A 25,359-nucleotide genomic window follows, 5' to 3' on the forward strand; every position below is an offset into this window, starting at 1 on the left:
CACCACTGCAGGAAGAAGGAGAGACCGGCTTGTAGCTTGTAACAAATTCAAACCTGAAGAATCAGAGATAGCACACCAGCTCTGCCTCATAAATGCATAAAAAGCAGAGAGCATGACCTTTTTTGATGCCTGTACACTTAAACTAAGCACTTATGTACCCACCTGGTCTTGAGTCATTTTGAGAACATGTAAGGGAAGAGTGCCTCTTGCTGCCAGGTCAGGCAGGTGGCGCTTACGAGTGTAGTAGTCGTCCACATCTTTATCTGCTGCAGAGGAGACGGGAATAAAAAACAGGAGAAAGAGGTGAAAAGAAGATTCTGCGGGTGAAAGCAAGAGGAAACACGGGTAGGTGTTACAATGCAAGGGAATACATCGGATAAGTGGGATTGGAGAATATTGCGCACAATGCAGCAAATAGTGTTGGTGGAATCATCTGTGTTTCACTTTTCCAAGCTCATGGAGGGGAATAGAAAATAGAGAAAGACAGAGGAATCACAGTCAGACTGTATTACATGCTAGGCACATAACATCCACACCCATCTGGGATTCTACAGGCTGCTTTGGCTGTGGGGGCAAACTTTTCAAAGGTCATGTGAAAGTCTATACACAAACATCATCATATCATACAGATACAGGGGGAGCGCGCAGGCACCTCATGTGTACATGCTGGAAAACTAATTGAGTTATTGAACAACCACTTCACATTGAGAATGTCCGTGAGTGGATGTTTTATCCTTATGCATGTGTACAAACAAACTACAACATGCATTTAGAAGCAGATCACAAAGACAAGAATACATTTCCAGAGACAGTGTAGGAGTGAATGTATCATCCGCTGCATGCCACACAACATAAACACATGCACAAAGACTTTTGAATACACAACCACACACAGAGTGACGCACATTCACACAAGAACTCTTGTCAAAGAGACAAAATGCAGCATAAATTAAAAAGTGAAAACATTTATAAATCCATGGTTATAATCACACAAATTCTATACTCTTTCTGAACACCAGCATGAATGTTTAATCGTGATACTAAGTCAGAGATGGCATTTATATGGTGCATATATATCACAGAGAGCAGACCTCTCTACCTTGTTGAGAATTCACAGATGACTGCGAGCCTGTCTTTTTCAATAATGGGTGCAGCAGTGTTCACACCACCTGTCAGGATTACACTCAGCCAAAATCCCCTTCAGCAGCGAGCCACGGGTGCTTGCTGCAAATCGATTCATTATGAGAGATAATAAAAACAAGATGTTCCTTTCTCAAGCATAATAGTCTTCAGGATTTGGGCAGGGCATTGCAAACTCATCAACTATATAACGGCAGAGTGAATGAATAACTTGTGATGTACACTGTCCTGTGCTGCAATGGGCTAAATGCTTTTCTTCAGTTTGATACCAATTTGCATTAATAAGCAGTAGCATTCTTCTCTTTTATTATCCCGACAATGAAAACGCCGCTCTATCTTCCCTCTAGCACAATCCAACATGATCTATCAGTGCGCAGACACTAGTTGAGCAACAAAAAGAAACTGCAAAGCCTTTTGGCTATTTGCTGCAACAAATAATTTGCTTTGGTAGCAGAAAGAAAGTTAGCAAGACTGAAGGACACTGCCTAAGGATGTATTTCCATTTTAACACTGTGTCTTCTGTGGGCTACTATCTCTGACTATTGAATTAATTTGGTTTTGTTTTACAGCCTAAACTATTACATTAATTTCTTCACCCAAAAGGACGTTAACATTTTTTCTCGTTTTGTTATTTCTCCCAATACAACTGAGGAGCAGTAAATAGCACTGCATCCTGCAAACCCTTTTTGCCATTTAGTTTGAAATGGTGCCTGGCAGCTATGAGTGGGAGCCAGTGTGGAGTGAGCCCTGACGGGATGAGTTGTAGATCGCCATCCTTCACTTTGACTGCATGCCAGCAGTGAAGTGAGGCAGTCATGATGAAATTACACAAGCCTTAAGGAATATTTGCGTTCCACTCAGAGAATATCATGAGATGAGACCTCATTACACAGCAGAAATCCAGCGTAGCACCGCTAAATCAATACCGATTCGTGCCGTGCCGTGCCGGGCACAAGAAGCTGTTTAATGTACTTACACGCGCCAAGATAGTGGATGCAGTCTTTAAGTGGAGCCAAGGGAAGCACAGAATATCAGTGACTCATAGTTTCTTGAGATGATTAGGCTGATTCCATGAAGGATCAGAGTTGAGAAATGGGTATTATCTGATTCTGATTCAAGACCCATCCACTCAAATGATTAATGGGGAGTTGCGAAAATCTTCAGTAAATTGTGTATGTGGATTCTTTTTAGACTGTTTGATGTCCTTCGTACAGTAAGCAAATAATTTTGACAGGTGAAACACGTTGGATCGACTCAGTAAGTCCCAGTCAGGAATCAGGAAAGCACACCTAATGCAATATTTCTGTCATGCAGGGCATCAGAGCAGGGACCCTACTCTTGCATTGGTGCAGTGAACTTGGACCTACTGAGTTTCTTCAGGGATGAGAACCGGCTGAGGTCGGCTTTGACGGCCGCCTCATAGGAGGGCGGCAGGTGTGACAGGCTCTGGAAGGAGCGTGAGAAAGACAGGTCGTAGGGCTCCGTCTGCGAGGTCAGGATGCCGCTTATCCGATTGTTTTCTGGAGACACATACATACATATACAGACACAGAAAAGGAAAGAGAAAAGATGGGCAGGCTGGCTTCTCCCACCCCCTTCCCCCAACAAAAAAAAAGCTAGCCAGGATGAAGCCATCATGGAAGACCACCTGCTGAGGTAGAGAGGGGACGTTTGAGCTGCCGGGCAGGCTGGAGCTTTAACATGTGTGACAAACATTTACTTGAGGCCGAGGTGCTCTAAACAAATCTCTGAATGAAATCTCATTGGTATAAAGTAAGAATCCATGGTTGGAATTGTGGAAGCAAACTTTTGTTATTGTGCAAAAAAGTATGGGTTGAAATATTTCAAAATATAGAGGCAAAATTGTTTTCCTAGGACTGTCAGGTGTAAATAATTAATTGTTGTTTGGAGGGCTGTAGCTACCGTTGAGGACACAGAGAACATGTCCTAAAGTATGTAAAAACTACTCTGCTATGATTAACATTTTTAACAAGTTTTTTCTGCATAGAAAGTAAAAAGAAACTCTGCCTCTGTTTCTCTAGCCCCGCCCACCACCGCTGCTTTGGTTGAGTTCGATGGCTACATTCCAGCATCTCCTCGAGTTTGACCGATGAAAAAGCACTGATGAGTGGATGTGGACAACTGTCTCACAAAGGCCTGTGAGCGGATGGACGACTCGCAGAGCCCTGGTGGTGGATGGCTGGAAGCAAAGCATGGGTTGCCCTTCCGTAGAGCTCAGCGAGCGGGTTGCCCAGATAGATCGCAATCTCCAACTAGGCCTATAGTTTCTGTGTCCAGAACCCGACATTAGTCAAATACAGATGGGGAAACTATTGTGTGACTAGGAGACGAATCAAAATGGTAAGTTAGCATCTTTTATTAGTTTGGGTTTTTCTTAGCTAGTTAGCTTGTTAGCTGGGCTGTTGCTGATTCAGCTATGATGACTGTCTTTTCTCTCTGTACTGACAGTGGACTGTTTTCAGGTTTCTTCGCTGGCTTTTACATATTAGACAGCAATTGGTTGACAGTTTAGTGACGTATCAACTGTTGCTTTTGAATCTCAGATTTCAGTGCACCGACATCTTCAGTAGAAGAATGTGAAGACAACTCTAGTGACGAACTTTACACAAATACAAGTCACTATTGTCAAGGTCTGACATTAACACAAGAAAAACGAACTTTAACATTTTTACATGTAAGTTCTTAAGGCTTTATTTGGTATTCAATTGCATTTTATCCTAGAAGCCTGCTACCTGTGCATTTTTTACTCTGTGTTTGGCTAATAAAACAGAACAAGGAGCACTAAATACTTGATCATTGTTAGCCTGGAACAGTATCCAAAATGGAACTGGCCTAATTGTTTTCAGGCCAAAAACTAAATTACAAAGAGACTTAGTATCCTGACTTTGAAACAGCATTTGGGCACATAATAAATAAAGTGAATACATAAAATGTGAACAACAAACCTCAGTTTTAAGAGCTATATGGCCTGTGTTGTTGGCTTTATATATAGTCTAAGGTTAGTGTCACTAGCATGAGGAATCTTGGTCTCTTTCCTCTTGCCTAACATCAAGAAAACTGTTTATTTGCCTGATCTTTAGCCTAGCCAGTGAGTTGAGACTGTCAGCCTTTAAGAAATGGTTGCACATCTAAAACTCCAACTTGCTGGTGGCAGCGATGGGGGAGTATATGCGGCCACATCAGGCACTCAGTGAGCGTTCGGTGTGGGACTGACTTGACAGGTGACATGGTGGTTTTGACGAGAGGAAACAGTGGTCCAAAAAAGAAAAGGAAAAAAAGAAAAACGAGACAACACACCAAACAACAGATGTGTGCTGGAGAGTGACCCTGCTTGTGACAGTGCTGTGATGTGCTCTGGGGCTGGGCAGGGAGCAATGCCTGGACTGGCTGTCGTTGATGTGACGTGATATGATGCCAGGAAGACGCACAGGGGAGTGGGCTGGGGGGCGACTGGACCAAAGCCCTCTTTTATTTTTGCCTTCGCTTTATCTCCCTTTCTCACACATGCACGCACACAAACATCCGCAGTCTGTCCCATTCACCGCTGTCTTCCTCGCTCTGTCAATCTTATCTGTCCTACCATGCTGCCACCCACTTTCCTTCGCTCCTTAATTCTTTCTTGTCCATTCAGTATTCCCCTCTCGCTCATTTTCTTTCTCACTCCTGCTCTATCTCACTTTCCCCAGTGGGCTGCGAGTCTGTCACGCAGTGCAGAGCAGCAGGCATGGGTGCGGCTCCACACCAGCCTCCAACGGACAGATAAAATAGGGCTTTAGTAACTGCTGCAGGATGGAGAGAAGGAAAGGAGGAGAGGAGAGGAGAAGAGATGGAGATAGGAGGATCTAAAAGGGAAAAAAGCAGACTGAAATACAAGAATTAAAGAATATAGCGGGATGGAACAAAGAGGGAAGCTTGCGAGAGCAGGACGTAGGGGTGGTGGCAGGGCCACGCAACAGCAGGAGGTCCTGGGAGCTGCAGGGAGGGAGTTTGAAGGACGTGAACGATCTGGGACTGGACTGTCTCGCACACACTGCATCAATAAAGGGAGAATTGACTCTGACCGTGGCATGCTGTTAGCCATCTCAATAGCAAACACATTTAACTGCTTGTTCACGCTGGACAGTACAACCACACAGACCTGACTCAAGTAGTCTTTGTAAATTTTAGCATGTGTTTCTAATGGATAAGTGTAAAGATATTTTTCTTATTACCAACAAATGCAATGAAAACACCAAAACCATCAATTCATTGATTTTACTAATAAACATTGTCTCTCTAGCCAAAACCTGGTACTGGGCACTAAGTGACATGTTCCTACATTAAGATGAACAAGGGCCGGACTTGAAGCCAATTTGACACAGTGGCAGCTATAACAGCTGAATTACAAAAAGACCTTTCCTCATTGTTTTACATGATGAAGATATGTCTGAAAATGCATGGACTTTTCGAGCGTCACAAACCCTGTAAAATTAGTCTTGATAATTTCAGAATTTGATCCATTGGGTCCATTAACATTTTGAAAGTCTAGAAGAGCTGCATGTTTAAATAACTTAAATGGTAACTGGCTCAGCTGGTGGAAGTCTCTAGTGCCAATACTGTATGGTCCCAACAATGTGTAAGTGGTGACGAGCAGGAATGAACCGGGCCCTGCCTCCAACGCTGTATCCAGTTCATGGCTGAACCCAGTTTTAGTTATAATGGAAGTTACAATAGTAGTTACTAGGACCGGTTAACATTTTTCATGACAACTGAAGAAACAGGGCCATTTGAGGTTTTACATTTTTTTTATGTTGACTTACAACATAACTTACAACAGGTGGAGCTGCGTAGATTTAATCTATGTCACTTTTTTTCATGGGTTTAGTCCAGGTGGCTAGCTAGCCATGTAGGAATGTACTTTCCCCATTTTTAAATACTGAACAAGAAGTTATTGAGATTGACTGGGAATACAACACACACAGGAAGAGTGACTTAATTCTGTGCTCAGGACGCCATTACTCTGAATGTTGAGTAAAGCTCCTTTAAGGCCGAAACATGATCCACACCTTACTTGAACTTTGAGCGACATAAGAACAATTCTGAGGATCAGTGCGTTCTGTGTTACCTAAAACTTGTAACGCTCTGATTAGCTCTACACCCCCCCCCCCCGATCATGAAACTTGTTTTCATCCAGAAATAAAAATAATCCCCAACAAATTCCCTACTCCCTCTTGTTTGTTGCTCAAGTTTCCGCTTGTTGTTGAACTTTTAAAAAAAAATTTGAACTATATATGTATGTATGTACTATAAATGTACGCGTTAAAGTAGGAACCTAGGAACCAGCGGGCTTGGGTGTGAGTGCCACAGACAGGGTAAGGAAGTCAGGAAGTAGTGAGAGACAAACACACTGTTGGTTTTGGTCTTTTGGGGGGGATTTGTTGAATATAAGAAAAAAGAAATAACAGAAATGATACTTTGTTTCACGCGAGTCACATGAATGGACTGGATCAAATGGATTCTGGGTCTTTTTTTTTTTGCCCCACATGACAAACAATGTTCTTCAACATGTTCAAACAACAGCCATAAATATTAGCAAATTCTACTTAAATCAGGTATGAAAGCACACCAATTCATATGAAAGACAAGAAGACACACATGTAGGGGTTGGTTTGTAGTTTATAAGTGTACACAGATGTATGCTGGAATGAAATGAATGAGTTTTACACTAAATGTATGTATGACTTACCACGTCTCAATGATCGGTGAGCTACCAAACCCAAATGAAAAACAAATATTTCAGAGACACGTTGATGGCGATAAAACAGGAACCTAAAATAGCATACTCCATACTCAGCATGACTAGACACCCCCACAAAAATAATTTGAATCTATTCAGCATTTACTTCCTGAGGCACGTGACGTACACTTGTTTGGATGATTGTGCATTTTCTGCTTGTGATTTGCAGCTGTATGTCCTGGTTGTTTCAGTCGCAACCTGTGTGTGTGTGTGTGTGTGTGTGTGGGGGGGGGGGGGTGGTTATCTAGAAAAAATTCAAAGCGTGTTGAAATTGGAAGCCTTTCAGGGAGCCTGTGATCAAAGTCTCTATGTTAGATGTGTTGTTGAAATGGATTTTTCATGTTTTCCATAGATCTCCAAGGCATTTCTCCAGAGTTGCTTTTTGCTTATTTGTGTGTGTGTGCTTGTGTGTGTGTAGGAAATTGAACACATTGTCAATTATGTCCATAAAGAAGCAGCCATTCTGGCTGCAGAATTTAACCATGGCCCCAGAATGCCTGAGAGTAAGAAAGTATTTCTTATTTTTACATTTGTGTTTGAAACAAACAGAATAGAAAATCAAATGAGAAGATCAGAGTGATTTAATAAATACAGAAGGTAGGGAATATTCAGCCTCCTGTCTTTCCTTTATGTCTGCTCTCTTTCCTCTCTCTAGCATCCACCTTGCGTCCTTATGCAACTGCTACTCTCCACATCTGCCAGTCTGCGACCCCGGGCTCGGCTTGCTCATAAGAACTGTTCAAACAAACAGCTGCATGACATCAGTGATAAAAACCGATTCACGGTGGTGCTCCTCACAGGGCGCATGAGGATACGGTGATAACTTTCACACGCTCTGTCAACCGGAGAACGGGATGACCTCGACAGAACATTAACTTGATACTCCTCCAATTGTATTCCCCTTAAAAGAAGAAATGGACAGCGACTGCGGCCTGATCCTACTCTCAGAAAAATGTTCATGACTATGGGATGTGACACTTCTATGATTCAATCTTCGAAGAAAAAGCCTACTTTTCAATAACAGAATGGATTTGCGGTGCGGCGAATTGAAAGTGGGACCATGTCAAGAGGTTTTCACACATCGATGTCAAGCGCTAAATTGAAGTTAATGCCCCGGTCCAGGCTTCACCTCAAACACTGAACTGAGCTGTGAATTCATTTGAATATTCCCTGTCCCCCTAGTTTGTCTTACCATTCTTAGGTGTACGTGTAGGGCTACCTAGAGCCACATGGTTATAGTTGTGCTGATGGGTACCTGCAATGACAAAAGCAATGAAAGATCTGTTCAGGGTCCATGAGGAAAGCTCTGTATCAGTTCAAATACAGACTCTTAGCAGTGAGAGGGTGACAGTTAAAGAGATAATTCACCAATTATGAGATATTATTTGTATAATTTGCAAAATACAGATCTATGTAGATACATTTGTGTATTTTTACTTCATAGTGTTACAAAGCCACATCGTCATTCTATTGCTGACAAGCTTATTTAGTGGGTGAAATATCTCTTTAATTTCCTCAAATTAAGTAAATGGACATATAAAGAGATGAGAGACATTATGGGATGTGTGAAACTGCAGTGTGGAGTCCGCTCAGTGTTTCCCTGCAAAACATGTTTACATCAAACAGAATCAAGGCGACAGTAGAAACACAAACAGGGCTGTATACAATATTTATTACATCCTGTCCTGAACCACACGGGCTCTCATATCCTCTGGAAGTTGCATTACTTAAGAGTAAAGGCACAGAGACGACTTTCATCTACGCATTCATGATGAAAAAAAAGCCTAAATATCATCATTCTGGGGCGGCCAACAGTCTAAACACAAGCAAATGATACTCTTTTTTTTATCACCCTAACACACATAGCATTTTTATAAACCTCATATTAATAAAACTCGAGCAAAGAACGGCATCCATCAATATGAGAACACATAGGGACACAGAGACGCATTGCAGATCCAGTTGCAAAGTGGGTAGCAGAATATTCTTATTTGTCAGCTTGTCTTGTTTGCAGACACATCCTCACCTGACTCATACACACTCACACTCACATTGAAAATGCTCATGTCCTCTCCTGACCCAAACGCGCGTGCGCACACACACACACACACACACAAACACACAAACACACATACGAAAAACCTGTCTCAGCTTGCGTGCACCATCTGTGCCATTTGCTGTGTCTCTTATATCACCTGCAACTTCTGCCGTTTAGGAATGAGAACGAGTTGTCTCCCTTCAAGCATTTACTTTCCACTTTTTATCAGAACATGTACCAGACATTTCCTCATGCAGACATTGTACCAGACATTTCCTCACCTAGCATTCAGAATATTTCAACTTAAATAAACATTTGTGCGTGAACGATTACTCTTGACTTTTGAAACAGTTTGAAAAAAAATCAGAATCTCATCTAATGTACGAAAGCATTGTTTTCCTGATTTGCAGTGCTTTCTTGATGTTGCATACATTTGATTGTGATGTGTGTGTGTGTGATGTGAATGTGTTTCTAAATGTGCTGGCATTTTACTTATTTGCAGCATATTTTTGTGTCATGGTGTCAAGTGGTGAAGATGATTTTTCTTAGTATTCTTAAGTCGCAATCCAATCCTTCCGTCCCTGGTCATTGCCCTTTTTTCTCTGGCTCTTTGTGTGCACGACCTTATCAGCAGTAACAGTCTCCTGTGTTGTCATCTGGGAAAGCTGAGCAATTTTAATTTCCAACTCGCGGACTAAACAACAGTTTCTCCCCAATCATCTCTCTTTCCTACTGTGCAGTGTTTGCGTTTGACAGGGAATGTGATGCACTGGTAGAGAGCTCGGCTGGGCAGCATAGTGTGGAGGTGCTTTAGCTGAAAGATGGGACCTTTACTGAGCCTATTGTACTGAGAAAGTTGATGAATGACAGCTATTTTCAAGAGTGTGTAGGACCACGTGTGCGTGTGTGTGTGTAAGTGGGTTTGTGTATTTGTATGTGAGGAGGCAGCAATAGATAGAGACCCCATCGTAGTGTTGCCGTCGCGACACGTTCATTTTCTGTCTGCTGCTGTGCCTGTTTAAAAATGCATTAGAGCCAACTGCTGAAACATCCATTTACATCTGTCACAGAAGAGAAGGAGGAGAGGGAGGCCCGTCGCTCTCACATCATGGGTTTCAATATTTGCTCGAGCTATGGAGATGGATGGGATGTGTCTTCTGTGTGTTCCTTCACTGACTTTCTCTTTTTTAAATGCTTCACAGTGATTCTCACAGAGAGATGGTTGTGGAGGGGAAATTCATAGTGATCTGACACTGTGTCTCCTGAACAGCACTGTAATACAAATATAGGTCTGTTAGTTACTATCTGTTCTGAAACCATTATACCTACAGCAAGGATGTAAAAGCTTTCCTTCCTTTTCCTGAATGTGCCACAGAGCAAAACACAGAACGTGTTGCATATAATGTTTTCAATACACATTGTCTCTGGATGATTTATGGTAAATTCAATTTGAATTAATTGTGAAGTTCAAGTATTTTACATTTGACAAGTATGAATCCTAACAAATATCCTCCTCTCTCTTTTTAAAACCTTTATTCATTCAGGGGGAGAACAGGAACACCCTGATCACATTCACACAAATACAAATTCACACCTGGAAGCTGCCCAGTACAACCGCAGTCTGCTCTGCTCTCCACTGAGCAGCTCCACTGGAGCGGTTGGGGTTATGGGTCTCGCACAAAGGCACCTAAGTGGTGGTATTGAGGGAAGGGCAAGTGCTGCTTCTTCACTTCCCCACCCAGGGATTGAACCGGTGACCCTCCAGTCACATGCTCGCATCTCTAACCACCCCCCTCTGAAATAAAAGTGCCAGTTTTACTTTATTAAACAGTGTTTCACAACCTTAGACTGTAAAAAATAATGGACGTCACCCATTGGTTTGTTGACTACTGTTTTGAAGCCCGGAGTTCGGCATCTTGGTATTTTGGAGACTAAAAGTGCTGTTGATTTACAGATTTTCAAAATGAGTATTTTGGTTGAAAATACGCTAGTGTCATTTTCTCATTGACTTTGATACAATCTGAACTATTTTTGTTTTAAGTTAAGTTTTAAGTTCCAGCTATTTTATTTTACCAACCATTTCTCCTTAAAATCAGTTTTACATGCCAGTAATATAGTTGGAGGAAATGTAATCTAATCACTGTAATGAATTCAAATTTTGACATTCCTATACTGCAGAGAAGTCCTAGGATGTTTTGCCAGTCATATGACCTGACGACAACCATCCATATATATCCATTCTGTGTCACACACACTGTAGGTAAAGACTTGGACTAGGTTACCAACCAGTGTAGCTACTTAAAAAAAGCTAATTGTTTAGGTAAAATTTAATAAAACTTTAAAGTCAAATGACACAATGCGCCTGAACAACGCCCTTTTGAGTTTCCGAACAACCGTAAAAATGTTAACCACGCTTAAACTGACAGGAGCTGCTGTTGTAGGAAAACATGAAAAAAAAACAAGTTTACATTTTACATATATATTCAATATGTGCAATTGTTGAAACAAATATTTTGGGCAGCATCATGTTCCCCAAAAAAACATGCAGGGTATGTCTTCCAGTAATGTTATGTATAAAAAGGCTGCATGGAAAGTTTGATTCAAAGAGTGAAATGAAATGTAGTCCATCCACTAATTCTGCAACTTCTGAAACCACGGAAAAAGAAGCCACAGAATTGACCGCACCGACCAGTGAAATGTCCCAGATTGGATCATTAGTAGGCATTATCCACACAGCTCCCTACCACTTAAAAGTACAGTTTGAGAACCCTGACATGGGCTGATACCATGCAGTGTTCTTGATCTCAGCAGTTTGGTCTCAATCTGGTGATTTCTACTCAGAGGCCGGTTTGAGGTTTCCAGAGAGATGAGAAGAAGCAGAAGACTGTAGCTCATTATAAACCTGGACAGCCATGTTCAGTGATTCCTCTGTAATCTGGGGACCAATTAACCGTATTCAAGAAAGAGTCGCAGAACAACCAGCAATCCCAACCTCTCAGAGCCACAAGGATGCTTATCGGCTCGGAACACCCTCCTCGCCTCTTTCAGCTGACATCGCAAAATAACCCCCACGCACCATGTTAGCATGAGCAGTGCCAGAAAATATCTGTCAGTGATGAAGGAAGCTTACAGTGAGGGATGCATGCTGTCCATTAGTTATCGCCTTCATCTCCTTAAATTGGCAGATTAAAATAGATGCAAAGGCAGTGCTGCTGTCTAATCATACAGTGGGTTGATTATTTATGATTGACATGCTCTCCAGATTGTTGGGTTGAACAGGGTCCCTATCTAAATTGCTAAATGGATGTTGTTCTGTCAGTATGTTGATGATGCAGCTGTGTTCGTCAGAAGGTGTCAGTCAGATTAAGTGTCTGAGTCAACCATATATTTATGACGGGAGCCCAGTCTTCTGGATATAGTCGCCCTCACCTCAGTGAGAAGATTACTCACATTAAGTTTCCCTTGGCTTATAACTACTCTCTGGAGAATACCTCCATGGCGAGTTTGCATAATAACATCCAGATGGCACACAAGTGACTCAGGAATCTGACATTTGGTGTGGCATTTTGTTTCACATCACACTTCCAAACATCACATCCACGTACAGCACCCAGGAGACACCATGCTGAGCCTTGAACCCAGTGCCAAGGTGAATAACATTTGCAAGAGGTACCGTGGAAACAACAGCACACTGATTTCAAAGAATTTGCAATTTGAAGTCCAACAACTGAATAGGCATGTCATAATAGCTCTCTATGGATGGTTTGTGTGTGTGTGAGTGTGTTTGGCCTGAAGCTCTTGTGTTTCTGTGAAGAGAGAAGTCAAACTGAGAGTAGAGATGGGGCAAATCTCTACAAGGGAGCACAAAAAACAAACATACAAACAGACACGTCCTTCAGAGTATTTGCTTGACAGAATTTCTTAAAAATTTCAGACCCTAGCAAAACCCAGAAATCAACACACATGCAAGCAACATGTACAGACAGTTGACAAACTAAGGAAAACTACAGAATAAATCAGTGTTTTAACAATGAATACATGTTTGGATAAGATATTGGACAATTACACATGTAATAATGACCACATTTAATAAAATGTTAAAATGTAATAGAGGGTTCTGCAGAATTGGCTGAGTTAGTTCATATGAGGTATGAGGACGATGTGCAGCACCTGCTATGGCCCTTATAGTCATGACGATTCAATATTATTGGACACCTACTGCCTACTACCCCTTAGAAGGCAAAACGCATGAATGATGTATTCATTCACTGTATTGTGGTTTCAGCGTCACAGTTTGACAACTGAGATGAAATAAAGTGCATTGAGTCTTAGTTTAACACACACACACACACACACACACACACACACACCAAACACACACACACACACACACCAAACACACACACACACACACACTGACTGCAACTTCTCCATGTATCATCATTTCAATGTAAAATTACTTAAATACAATACATAAAATTTAGAGAAAAAATAAATAAATGAATGCAAAACATATTTTTGCATTTTATTGGTTCATTTTAAATACTTAAAAAAAACAGTGTATTTTTTCATGTTTCAGGCTTAAATGGTTTGACACTGTATTCCCTTTAATTTGTCAAAAATGTGTTTCCGTTTAACTATACACCACTCATGCCCTCAAATCTAATACATGATATGTAACTTGGGCTCCATACTTTTACATTTATAAAAATAAGTTCATAAGATGAAAAAAAGAAACCCTGCAGCAGCATACACTTAATGCACCGGACGTGAATACGCATATAGAAGCAGGAAACTCTTCCATTGCTTTGAGAAGCGAACTGTAAGTAGATATGACAGAAATCATGGTGGACACAGACAGACTTCCAAACACTGACAATACAGAGAGACAGGCACAACTTAATGGAAACCCTAAAGGCTTGTATCTTTTCACAAAATGTGGGTGGGTGAGTGGGGGGTGGGGCGCAGAAATACAGAGGATGAAGGATAAACCGACACAGACATCAGATAAGAGAAGGCAAATTATGAAATAGGAGGCTGTGGTGGGGCAGTGGGATGAAAAGAGGAGAGAAACAGCAACATGGGCCGGTGATCACAAGGTGGCCCTCCACCTCCAGACTCCACACTGCCCACCCCTGATCTATTAGAGAGCCATCTTCAGCTCTTTGCTTCACTCTCCTCCCGACATACCTCTCTAAGACCAACAGCCCTGCCATCCCATTAGCCCTGCCAAGTGGAGCTACTGGAGTTATGAAAGGCCCAGAGGTAGTGGAGGTGGAGGTGGAGGTGGAGGTGGTGCAGAATGTGTGTGACACGTATGAATGTGGATTTCTCTGTATTTGCTCTGTTGGCAGCCCGGTGCTACAGTACCAACACGTCCCTGCCCTTCTCTCGCAGCAAAGGAAGCAGAGGAAGGGGAAGCCTCCGTGGGCTTGACATTTAACAACTGACAAAGAGTGTTCACATTTAATCGCTAAATGTTAACTGCCATAATAGTCCCACTTCACACGGTTAGTAGGGGACAAAGCATTAGGCCCCTGGACAGAAGTAGCTCCCACCTCCTTATTGATTTCCCTGGCAGAGCGGGAGGCTTAACTCTGACCCAATTGCAGCAGTGGTGATAATGCTTATGAGTTATATTCATTGCACTTCTAGCTCTGCTAATTTTAGCATCCAGTGCTCATTATTAAATGACTGGCTACTGTGAGTAACTTTGGGCTTAAAGATGCCCTATTATGCTAGTTTACAGGGTCATATTTGTATTTTTCGGGTCAACTACAATAGCTTTGCATTTATTTGTAAACAGCTTTACTGTTCATGCTGCATACCAGGAATTGTGCCCCTTATCATATATGGAATCAGTTATCTCAGCAGCTGAAAACACGTCTATATTGAAGCTAGCCATGTAAGGTCGGCGGGCCTCACGTCTAAATGCAAGTTCCTCATTATTTGACCCTTTGGTATTATTAAACATGACTATGAAACATTATAACAACATTCATAGGTCAGAAAAGACGTAAAAACATGGTAGGTCCTTTAAGCTTAAAAACATAGATTTACCCTGACAAAAATCTTTAATGACCTGTACTCAAAATACTAATAAATAAAAATAAAGAAATAAAAAGTGGGCAGGGATTGCTTCTACACGGCTGTCACAGACGGTCCAATGCGTAAAATACCAATGTGCAACAACAGAGAAGCTCAGTTTACAGCACACACAGAGGGAGAGTTACTTCATTCTCTGCTCAGGACACCATTACTCCACTTTATCATTATGTAGCAAAAAGTTTTTTGCTGCTCTATTAATATTCTAAATGTTGAGTACAGCTCCTTTAAACTATAGCGTTAAATAAAGGTCTAAGGCTTTGTGTAAAGGCAACTTCTTTGGAAGAAGTAAAAGTCAAATGAACTGGACAGTGGATGATTAGCAATAGCTCAAATTCTAAACGATATGAAACCATTTACAATGTAAACCTTGGACTACCTGCTCTGGCAAACCTGTATAAAAGCGAGGCTAAGAAAAGCAAAATTGAATTTGAAATACAGCACTGGGAACAAGAAATGTCTTAATGTGCAGTACACAGCTATAGCATAACATCGACTGCATGGTGCCAAAGGTGTCAATAATATTAAATGAAATACTACTCAAGAGTCAGTACTTGCAAGTGTAAAAAAATCTACATGTGAAAATACATGCTACTACTCAGCTCCAGCATCAGACAGTGTGCAACTGCAACACTGAAAAGACCCAAAGGGATTGCACAAGTAATTTCCTAGATTCCTGAGCATATTGTAGGGTGCGTTTTTATAGCATATTTTATATTATTCTGATGCCATTACTTGTGCTTGTAGAGAAAAAGAATTTGTGAAAATTTGTGCAGTCTTTGTGTTGATTTCAGCCCATACGTCAATATACTTGAGTCAGATCAAAGGGATGTCTTATTACCATGCATGTTCAAATCCTAAGTTGCTTCGATTTTACCCTCCGAGCTCTATAGTTTCACAATGATGTGGTAGGGTGTGTGCTGGCAGAAAGAGCAATAACATGCAAAGCCAGTGGTAACAAGACTAAAATAATTTGCTCTGTGGGTTGTCTCGCTAAAAGCCATCCCATCTACTGATAAAGAAGCTCATCATACTGTATTCCATCATGGGTTTCTACCACCAAATACAGCAGCTCTCAGACAAGGAAATCAAGTTTTTCTAAAGCTCCTACAAGTGTGAGGTTATCACAGCTTAACTAAAGCTCAGTTCATGTCGGCAGGCTCTCTCTGTGTAGAGAGATCTGTGATAATTCTCTGTCGGCTCGTCCAAACTGTAAAAAAAATTGTGCATAAATAAATAGCAAATAGATTAATAGTGCTATTGATTTTACCTACTGTATTTCGTTGTCATTAAAGCAACAGAAGGTGCATTAGAATCAGCATAGTAAGTGTAGTCAACCATAAAGATACTACTACCCAAAATACTGCAGGAACCATGCATATTAACAATATACTGTATAAAAGAGATGGACATAGCTTCAGGGCCTGACAAGTGAAGCCAATGTGGAAATAGCTTAAACCTGCATTCTTTCTAGTGTCCAGCAGTGGGCGACCTCACTGGCTCCAAAAAGAAGTCAGATTGTATAGAAGTCAATGAGAAAAATACCCTACTTCCCACTTGACTTATTACCTCAGTCATTTTGCTAATGAGTTTATGGTCTCAGTAGCTAGTTTGAAGTCTTCGTCGATACAGCAGTTTAGAATACAAGTGGGCGTGGCTACCTTATGATTGACAGATTGCCATTCTAGCAAAAGGATAATGGAGGTTCAGAAATGCTATTATAAAAATGCTATTAGATATGATAATCTACAGCACTGTGTACATTAAAAAGATGTAAACGTGTTTCAAAAGACCAAGATGGCGACGGCCAGAATGCCAAACTCAAGGCTTCAAAACGGTAGTCCACAAACCAATAGGTGATGTCACAATGGCTGCATCCATCTCTTTTATACAGTCTGATATTAACAAGTACTGAAATAAAAAACATTTAAGATTTTTAATTATGATTACTCTGCTTGTATTGGTTTGTAGTGCTGCTACAGCCATTTGTATAAAGTCTGCAAATACAGTTCAGTAAATGGCTGTATTTGTCAGTTTATCTACGTCTCATGTATGCCACTGAGTGAAACCCAATTAACATGCGTTTTGAATTGGTTTAAATGAATAGCTACACTGAAATACTCAGATTATCATTATGCATTCATTCATTAATGAGAGTCACTAGAACTGCAGATTGCAAAGTCCCTGTGTTCTTCCAAGTGCAATAAAATCCCCGTCCAGACTGTTTCTATCTAAGTATCACTCTTTATCTCATAACTCACAATCACCCCCAAGACACCAAAGGCCAAGTGGTTACTTGACATGTCACTGCCTCTGCAGCTTGACAAATGTGCCATGATAGTCTCAGCAGGGATGGGGAAGGGCAGGAGGTTGAGATGGACTTCATATCAAGTTCATTTTGAAATGTGATAGACAGTGAACCCACCGTAGACTATTGTGACCCTGTGTGTTAAAAGGCAATAAGAGATCCATTTTATTGAAGTAGTGCTTCATGATGTTCCTACAGAGCTCGACTGGTTTCACTCTGCTCTTTTACTACAAAGCCGGGGTGACTCACTGGGTCTAAAGGTAATAACCTTTCCTGAAAATCAAACAGTTTAACAGTATGGCATTTTTCATGGATGTCACATCGTAGGAATAGAAAGCCATTACTCTCAACAGTTGATTGACATACCAACCGACTCCATTTGTGGGCTGTTGAAAAGCAGACTTCCTTTGAGAGGAGGTGGAGGGCGAGGAAGAGGTAGAGGAGGAAGAGGAGGGTCCGTATATCTTAAGCAAGGATAAGCACAGATTTATCTGATGTCTTCTTAAAATAAAAGAAGTAACATCATCAAAACTGCCTTTATCCATGCCTTTATAGACCAGCCCTCCTCTCCACTGAGACGGACAGAGTCGAAGACCACGCACATAGAGGTTAGGACATTCACTTCAGTAAAGTGGACAGCACAGAAAAAAGCTTCAGTGAAACAGATCAAAACATACATTTCAAAGTGCAGGAATTAGAACAGAGTAGTGAAATGGGACCAGTTTGGGTTTAAGGCACAACACAATGAGAAAAACAACAATGTGGGCCAGCTGCAACAAACATCAAGAGGTACACAATATCCTTGTTTATGTCCTAGTTTGGGTTTTTTCATTAATTAGGCCCAAACTCTACTCAAGGACTTTCTCGTTGAAAACAAAAAACTGTAGTGCATTTGAAATCTCCTCTTTACAATGTTTCCTTGAAGGTGAACCCACATCACCACACCATTGATTAGAACAGAACCAGATAGGGGTGTAACGGTATGTGTGTTTGCACAGAATTGTGGTTCAGTTTAGCTTACTGTCAAATTACCTTAAAACGCTCTTATTTGGTTTTAGTACATGGGTTGTATTTATTACAACCTTAAGAGTCCCACCGGCAGAGTTTATCGGTGTTATCCATCAACTGGACTATGCTAGTTGGATTAGCGTCTGGATGTATAGCTCATTACACAAATGAGAGTAAGATACAGCAACACTGGACAAAGAGAGGAGGAACCCATTAAGGCTGTGTTTGGAACTGAAGTTGAGTTGCATTTTATCTGTGGGAACATAACCAACAGAAACAATCAATCATGCTAGCCTAAAGTATTTGCAATGACATTTCATCCATTAACATGCCTGCCCTGTAAACAAGCATAAGCTACGTTAAGCCAGGAAATATCCAGTCTCCTGGTAGTCTCAGGCACCGAGGTAGTGCACCAGACTTTGAAGGCAATTTGACATAGTGGCCAAACAGTGGAATTACAACTTCTGGGTCTCTCATGTTATACCAATGGGCCCAAAAAGACATTTTCCTATTGACTTAACAGCATGCTATGCAAGAGTCAGTGACACATTGAGTTTGATTACATTGTTTTCTATTGGAATGTCCTATCCGGCCGTGAGTGACCCAGCGCTGCACAGCACCAAGTGGCGCATCATTTTGAGCTGAACTTTTTGTTGGACATCCCATTTCTATTTATTCCTATCACACATGTGACAGCTGATTCAGGAGTTATCCATACAAGACCTCCTCATTTCACTACACAACCTAAATTAATGTCTTGTTGCAGCTTAACAGGGCCAGATAAGGCAAACCCAGAGGAGTCTCAGAGGAAATCAGTGTCACTGCATGTGTGTGCAAGACTGTGTGCGTCAAGACAGAGATTTGGGATAGACAGACGCCTCTGTGAGACACTGCTGGCTCCTCATTAAACACATTGGGCCCGCAAAGGCAGTGCTGCTGTCTAATCATACAGGGGAGCCCGCTGACAGTCCCGCTCATTTTCAATAGATGGAACCTAAGGACTACAGAGAGATACTAAACTGCGTGTTGTTGGAATATTTTGAACCTTGGACAGACCTAAACTAAGCTAATTGTCTCCTAGTTCCAGATCTATACTGAACCCACACAAGAGTGATACAGACCCTCTCATCTAATGCAAATAAGTGTCTATATAAACCTGGTTTATATTAAAGTGGCTGAACTTGTATTAATACATTTTTTTGCCAAACTTTGAATTTTGTGCACCGTTACACCCCTAGAACCAGCGCACACAGAGCAGACTGCACACATGTACTCATCACACAGACAGGAGAGCTAAATGTCAAGGGGAAAATACACAGTTAGTTATATAGATAGATAGAGGTCAATGGGAAGGCACTGCACTACAGTTAACAGTCCAGGTGTAAGTTGCCTCCAAACACTGATTAGATGTTACTTCATAATATTAATCATTAAAAGATTCAGAAAAAAAATACAGAAATCATTGAGTAGTGGTTTGAGGCAACTTTGACCCTTTAACAAAGAACAGCCATCCCTACCATGGTGACTCTGGGAGCGGACCGGCCAATGTTTTTCTCCTAGAAAACAGAACCAAGTGGTTATTTATTAGAATGATAAAACAGAAAAAACACAGTCACATTGAACAACCGGCAGTCATTGTATTTGCACTAAAAAGCAAGGATAGGGTTAAAATCTCACCACTAGTCTGAGTTACAAGTGAAATTGTCATTTTTTGTGAAAATAGGCATTTGTGACACTCAAACATTATACAATAATGCAGTACAATAGCTTCATTTTGCGGGTTAACATCTCTTTTATGAGTCAAAAATTGCCCATGTTAGAGCAACAGATGTGTGGACACATGTAGTTCAGAAGGCTGCTAGAAATGAGAACAACTGTAGTGTTCTGCTATTGATTGTGTTACATTTTATCTTCCATCAACTATTGGCTGATGCCCCCTGACACCATGACACAAAGCATCATTTCACCTCTCTCTCTCTCTCTCTCTCTCTCTCTCTCTCTTTCACACACACACACAAACACCAAGAGTGGGGTAAGAGAGAGGCGTTTCAATTTTAAGATAAAAAGAGAAGTGGAATAGGAGGAGAGGCGTAATGAAAAGAAGGGAGGAGTAGAAAGTCGCAGTTGTTCCCCACACCCTGGCACCGCATTCTTCTTTGATCCATCACTATTGATTTACCATCAGTGTCTCATAGCTGCTGCCTCCCGCACAGCAACACACAGCTACAGGGATACATTCCATGGCTCTTGTTCTAAACGACTTGCACACCCGTTTTGACCTTAAACCCGCTGACCAAATACACCGTTATAGTCTGGAGTACATTCATGTTATGCGGTGGGAGGGCTGCTGTAGATACACTGGTGAGCATGAATTGCAGATTTTTCCGCATCAGCATTCTGATATCAGCAGGAGGTTTACATGAAACCCACTGTGAGAGAAGCATGCAAACAGCACATCTATGTACTTAAATGCTTAAGTACACCTCACAACATTGGTGCCAGCAGAGTGAGGGCACACACTAGATTAACACTGCACTGCTATATTCTATCCACTGTAGTTCACATTGTTTCCTTTTCAGATAAGCCCTTCTCATCCAAACACAAATATTTATTGTAAAGTAAGAGCATATGACTTTTACAAGATTACAATTTGGTTGTTTTGCTGCTCCAACCTTACTTGGTCTGCTATGACCAGTATTCTAGTGGCTACTGTAAGTTTATGTTGGCAAACTCGGAGTTGTCACTGACTATATATTAGCCACAGGGGCCACTGTTGTAAGCTTCTTTCTCCTGAAGATTAGAGCCAGCAAGGACATTATGTTTTGAGCTTGGTTTGTCTGTTTGTTGGTTTACAGAAAAACTACTCACCCAGTTTTCATGAAAATGGTGGAAGGGTGTAGCATAGGCCAAGGAAGAACCCATAAGATTTTGGAGCGGATTCGAATTATTGGGAGGACACAGGTTGCGGGAGAGAGCGGTTGGTTATGTGACAGATTCAGATTTAGACAGATTTAGCCGGCGCCAACTCGAAGTATGAAGTCAGCAAATGAAGAGAAGATCAAAGCAGGTCATGAACTGCTCGCTGGCTACACGGTCAGCTATGATCTGAATCAGCAGAGCTCTGTTAAAAAAACAAACAAGGGAATAACAACGCGGCTCTTAAAGTCAATAAAGTGAGAGTCACCGTCTTTTCTGAATCTGTCAAAGCATCTCCTGTAATTCGGCAAACACACAAGCCACTGAAGAACGTGTGTTATAGTATTATTTTCATTTTATCTGGGTATTCTCCTCTCTGCTCAGCAAACACCATCGTGTTTCTCATGATAATGAAATGGACAGAACGCATAAGCAGTCCTGCAACAGTTTTCTTGCAGGTACAGATGGTAGCAGGATCAAGAAAACACTCTTGAGCATCCAGGGCAGGGGGAGGTCTATGAGTACCCATCTAGTTTTCAGTCATTGCCACCAATAAAACAATAAAAATTAGTCATATATACAGTATATATAAAATATTATACTTGATGTGCCAGTATGAGTGTTATTATCTCATTGTTTTTACCTGTTTTTATATTTCTAATGCACTTTGGGACGATTTTGTTGAAATAACAATAATAATCTTTTTTTATTTTAATAATGCTGTCATACACTTTGAACAGACAAATCTCAAATGAAATTCCAAACTGAGCAAATTCATACATTTTAATATTGCTAAGAGGCTCTTGAAGCCTGCTTAGATGGTTAATTTATGCTCATTTGGACCTTGTGAGGTAGTGTAATCTGTTCTGATTGCACCGGAGAGGGACAGGAAAGATCAGTGACATTAACCTCTTACTGTACTGATGTTAAGCCGAGCTCCTGGAGATTCCTAGATGACCTTGAGCGTTATTTCAGTCAATAACGTATCGATGACTTGATAAATCCATCAGACATGTAATGCAAGACTGACATATTGATGTTTCGGGAGTGTTTCCCCCAGAGGACACGCCCTGTCATCTCCCTTGATTGGTCTTATGCCTGGTGGTGGTGGTGGTGGTGTGTGTGTGTGTGTGTGTGTGTGTGTGTGTGTGTGTGGGGTGGGGGGGTGGGGTGCAGTTGTATTCCTGTGGTGGACCCAGTGAACTCTACAGCACAGGCTTAATCTGTGGCTGTTTTTAAACCTTTAGCTTCAGTACTTGTATTTTCTTTGCTTTGGTTGGGGTAATGCAGGTTATCATCCATTAGAGATCACGTTAGTTTCCCTGACTCAACATTATGCAGCGTATTTATAGTGTGTACACTATTTTAGTCAACTGAATATTATATGTTTGAAGAGTTCTTCAGGAAGATTCAGCATTTCCTTCAGCGCGGCACAAGAAAACAATTGTCTCATTTAACAGCCTTTCCATGTAAAACAATCAGTTATTTTGAAACACAGTTTTCTTGTAATGCAGGGAGAGGAGAAAATTCAAAAGGTTTAAAACTGACTGTCAGTGGAGAGATGGAATTTATATAAATGAGACTTTTAAAGCAGGGCTACAAATGACATAAGTGTAGTTGGCAGCTCAACTGTAAACAGCACTGGTTGTGCTCCTTAATTGGAATAGGACTGTGCCTTTAGAGTCAAGTGCTACACCTACATGTAGGCAGCAGGAGTGATTTTGGCTGGAACAGGCAGAAATCCCTCTGACATTCTGGTGTAGCGCCACTGAGGGGAAAGACAACTCTGAGTAAAAAAAAAAGCTGCAGAGGAGTCAGTGCGCTGAGGAGACCTCCCTCCCAGGGCAAATCTACTTGCCAGCATGCCCACCATCAGCACATAACAATGTTTGCTCAGATTTTACGCCCCAGGTAACTTGTTCTACACGGGCTCCACTGCATTTCCAGCACCCCTTACCCAGCTAGCCTTGACATATCAGCAGGGCTATCTCCTGAAATCAATGAAGAGGACCCAGCCCACTAAAATGCCAGCCACAAATATGTCATGTGTTCACAATAAACACAGAGCCAAGAAGCCTTCAGGAAACAAATTCAGCCAACGCTTGACTCTCTTGTAGAATGCAGCTAGGGATGGGAATGGGAAGTGAGAAGTGATAACAAACTGGAATTGGAATCATGCGCCCTGAGCTATTAATTCCTTTTATCGATCAATGACATCAAATTTGAAACAAGAAGGAGCCATGACGGAGAGGAAGAAAGCGTCCAAAGCATGCCTTCATTTCACAATTAAAGATGACAAAAGTGCAGCCTAAAATGGAAAGACCAGCAAGATGATGAAACATCTTTCTATGCAACATGGACTTCAATTTCAGAATTGCCAGGTATTGACACAAGAGTGCCACTACTTCCTGGCTAGGGGTGATAATCGAGAACCAGTTTCTGTTGAGAACAAGGGTGAAAGTGATTTTTATTTCTTGCTGCAATATTATCATATTGACCAATATTGCGCATAGCACGCGCCAGGTACGTCACTAGCCCATGAAAACACCCGGGGCCGTAGCTCAGAAGTAAATGTCCTCTTCTAGAATTTAATTAACCACTTAAACAAAAAAAACTTTTTTTAGGAGATTCATGGTCATGCTGTTGTGGGAAAATAAATGAAAGTCAAGAAATGATCTCGGTGCGCTATCAGACACGCACCTGTCCCCCTGGTGAAGTAAAACATATCTCAGGATATCTCCTTTTCATACAGTTTTTGAGTCTCTGTCTTAAAACATAATCCTGTTTTTATCATCTGCAACAGAGTCACTCATTAAACCAGAACACCGGCAAGTCAGTCTGCTTTAAGTTTGATTCTGAAGTTATCAAGTCAGTCTGCTTTAAGTTTGATTCTGAAGTTATCAAGTCAGTCTGCTTTAAGTCTGATTCTGAAGTTATCAAGTCAGTCTGCTTTAAGTTTGGTTCTGAAGTTATCAAGTCAGTCTGCTTTAAGTCTGATTCTGAAGTTATCAAGTCAGTCTGCTTTAAGTTTGGTTCTGAAGTTATCAAGTCAGTCTGCTTTAAGTTTGATTCTGAAGTTATCAAGTCAGTCTGCTTTAAGTTTGATTCTGAAGTTATCAAGTCAGTCTGCTTTAAGTTTGGTTCTGAAGTTATCAAGTCAGTCTGCTTTAAGTTTGATTCTTAAGTTATCAAGTCAGTCTGCTTTAAGTCTGATTCTGAAGTTATCAAGTCAGTCTGCTTTAAGTTTGATTCTGAAGTTATCAAGTCTGTCTGCTTTAAGTTTGATTCTGAAGTTATCAAGTCTGTCTGCTTTAAGTTTGATTCTGAAGTTATCAAGTCAGTCTGCTTTAAGTTTGATTCTGAAGTTATCAAGTCAGTCTGCTTTAAGTCTGATTCTGAAGTTATCAAGTCAGTCTGCTTTAAGTTTGATTCTGAAGTTATCAAGTCATTCTGCTTTAAGTTTGATTCTGAAGTTATCAAGTCAGTCTGCTTTAAGTCGGATTCTGAAGTTATCACTTGTCAGTGTGGAAAATTTTGCGTTTTTTTACTGCCACAATGTTGCATCAGTGGCTGCTGGTAATGCAGCCACATAAAAGTCTACTGTACTGGGCTATATTCATCATCATTATGTTTTTTTCTTTGACGGCACAGAGGTCTGGGGCTACAGCCTCGAATGCCCAGGTCTAACGACGTGCCTGGCACTCACACACCAAAAATTACACGTAATTATGTATTATAGTCTACTTATCAAGCAATCACTAGGACTTATTATATACCCTAGTACTTTTTATCACACTGCTAGTTTGAAAGTCTCGGACTTTGTAACACTTTGATTACCAGCTGCGCACGTTGGCACAAGATCTGGCTAAGCCGTACACACACTGCTCTCTCGTTGTCTGTCCAGCGAAACACTGCACACAAAAAACAGAATATTGAAACATATTGTAAAAAAACGTGTTGCTTCTGGTAATTTGACGTTAGCAGGTTTGTTGTCATGCTGAAAGTGCAATTTTTTTCAGAGACAGTATATTTTACTTTCCGGTACGG

At 41.1% G+C, this 25,359-nt stretch overlaps 1 protein-coding gene across 1 annotated transcript in view; it reads right to left on the bottom strand.

Annotated features, from left to right (window-relative positions):
* LOC310960971 (shisa family member 6) overlaps positions 1-25,359 on the bottom strand; it is a gene marked incomplete at both ends in the record, with an annotated part of 73,962 nt that overhangs the window by 920 nt on the left and 47,683 nt on the right. The window contains 5 exons of the mRNA XM_083932870.1: positions 163-266; positions 2,508-2,660; positions 6,887-6,907; positions 8,130-8,192; positions 19,914-19,952. Coding sequence (XP_083788996.1) covers positions 163-266; positions 2,508-2,660; positions 6,887-6,907; positions 8,130-8,192; positions 19,914-19,952 — 380 coding nt within the window. The remainder of the gene's footprint in view (positions 1-162; positions 267-2,507; positions 2,661-6,886; positions 6,908-8,129; positions 8,193-19,913; positions 19,953-25,359) is intronic.

This window comes from Echiichthys vipera (genome assembly GCF_963691815.1).
Source record: "Echiichthys vipera genome assembly, chromosome: 18".
NCBI lineage: Eukaryota > Metazoa > Chordata > Actinopteri > Perciformes > Trachinidae > Echiichthys > Echiichthys vipera.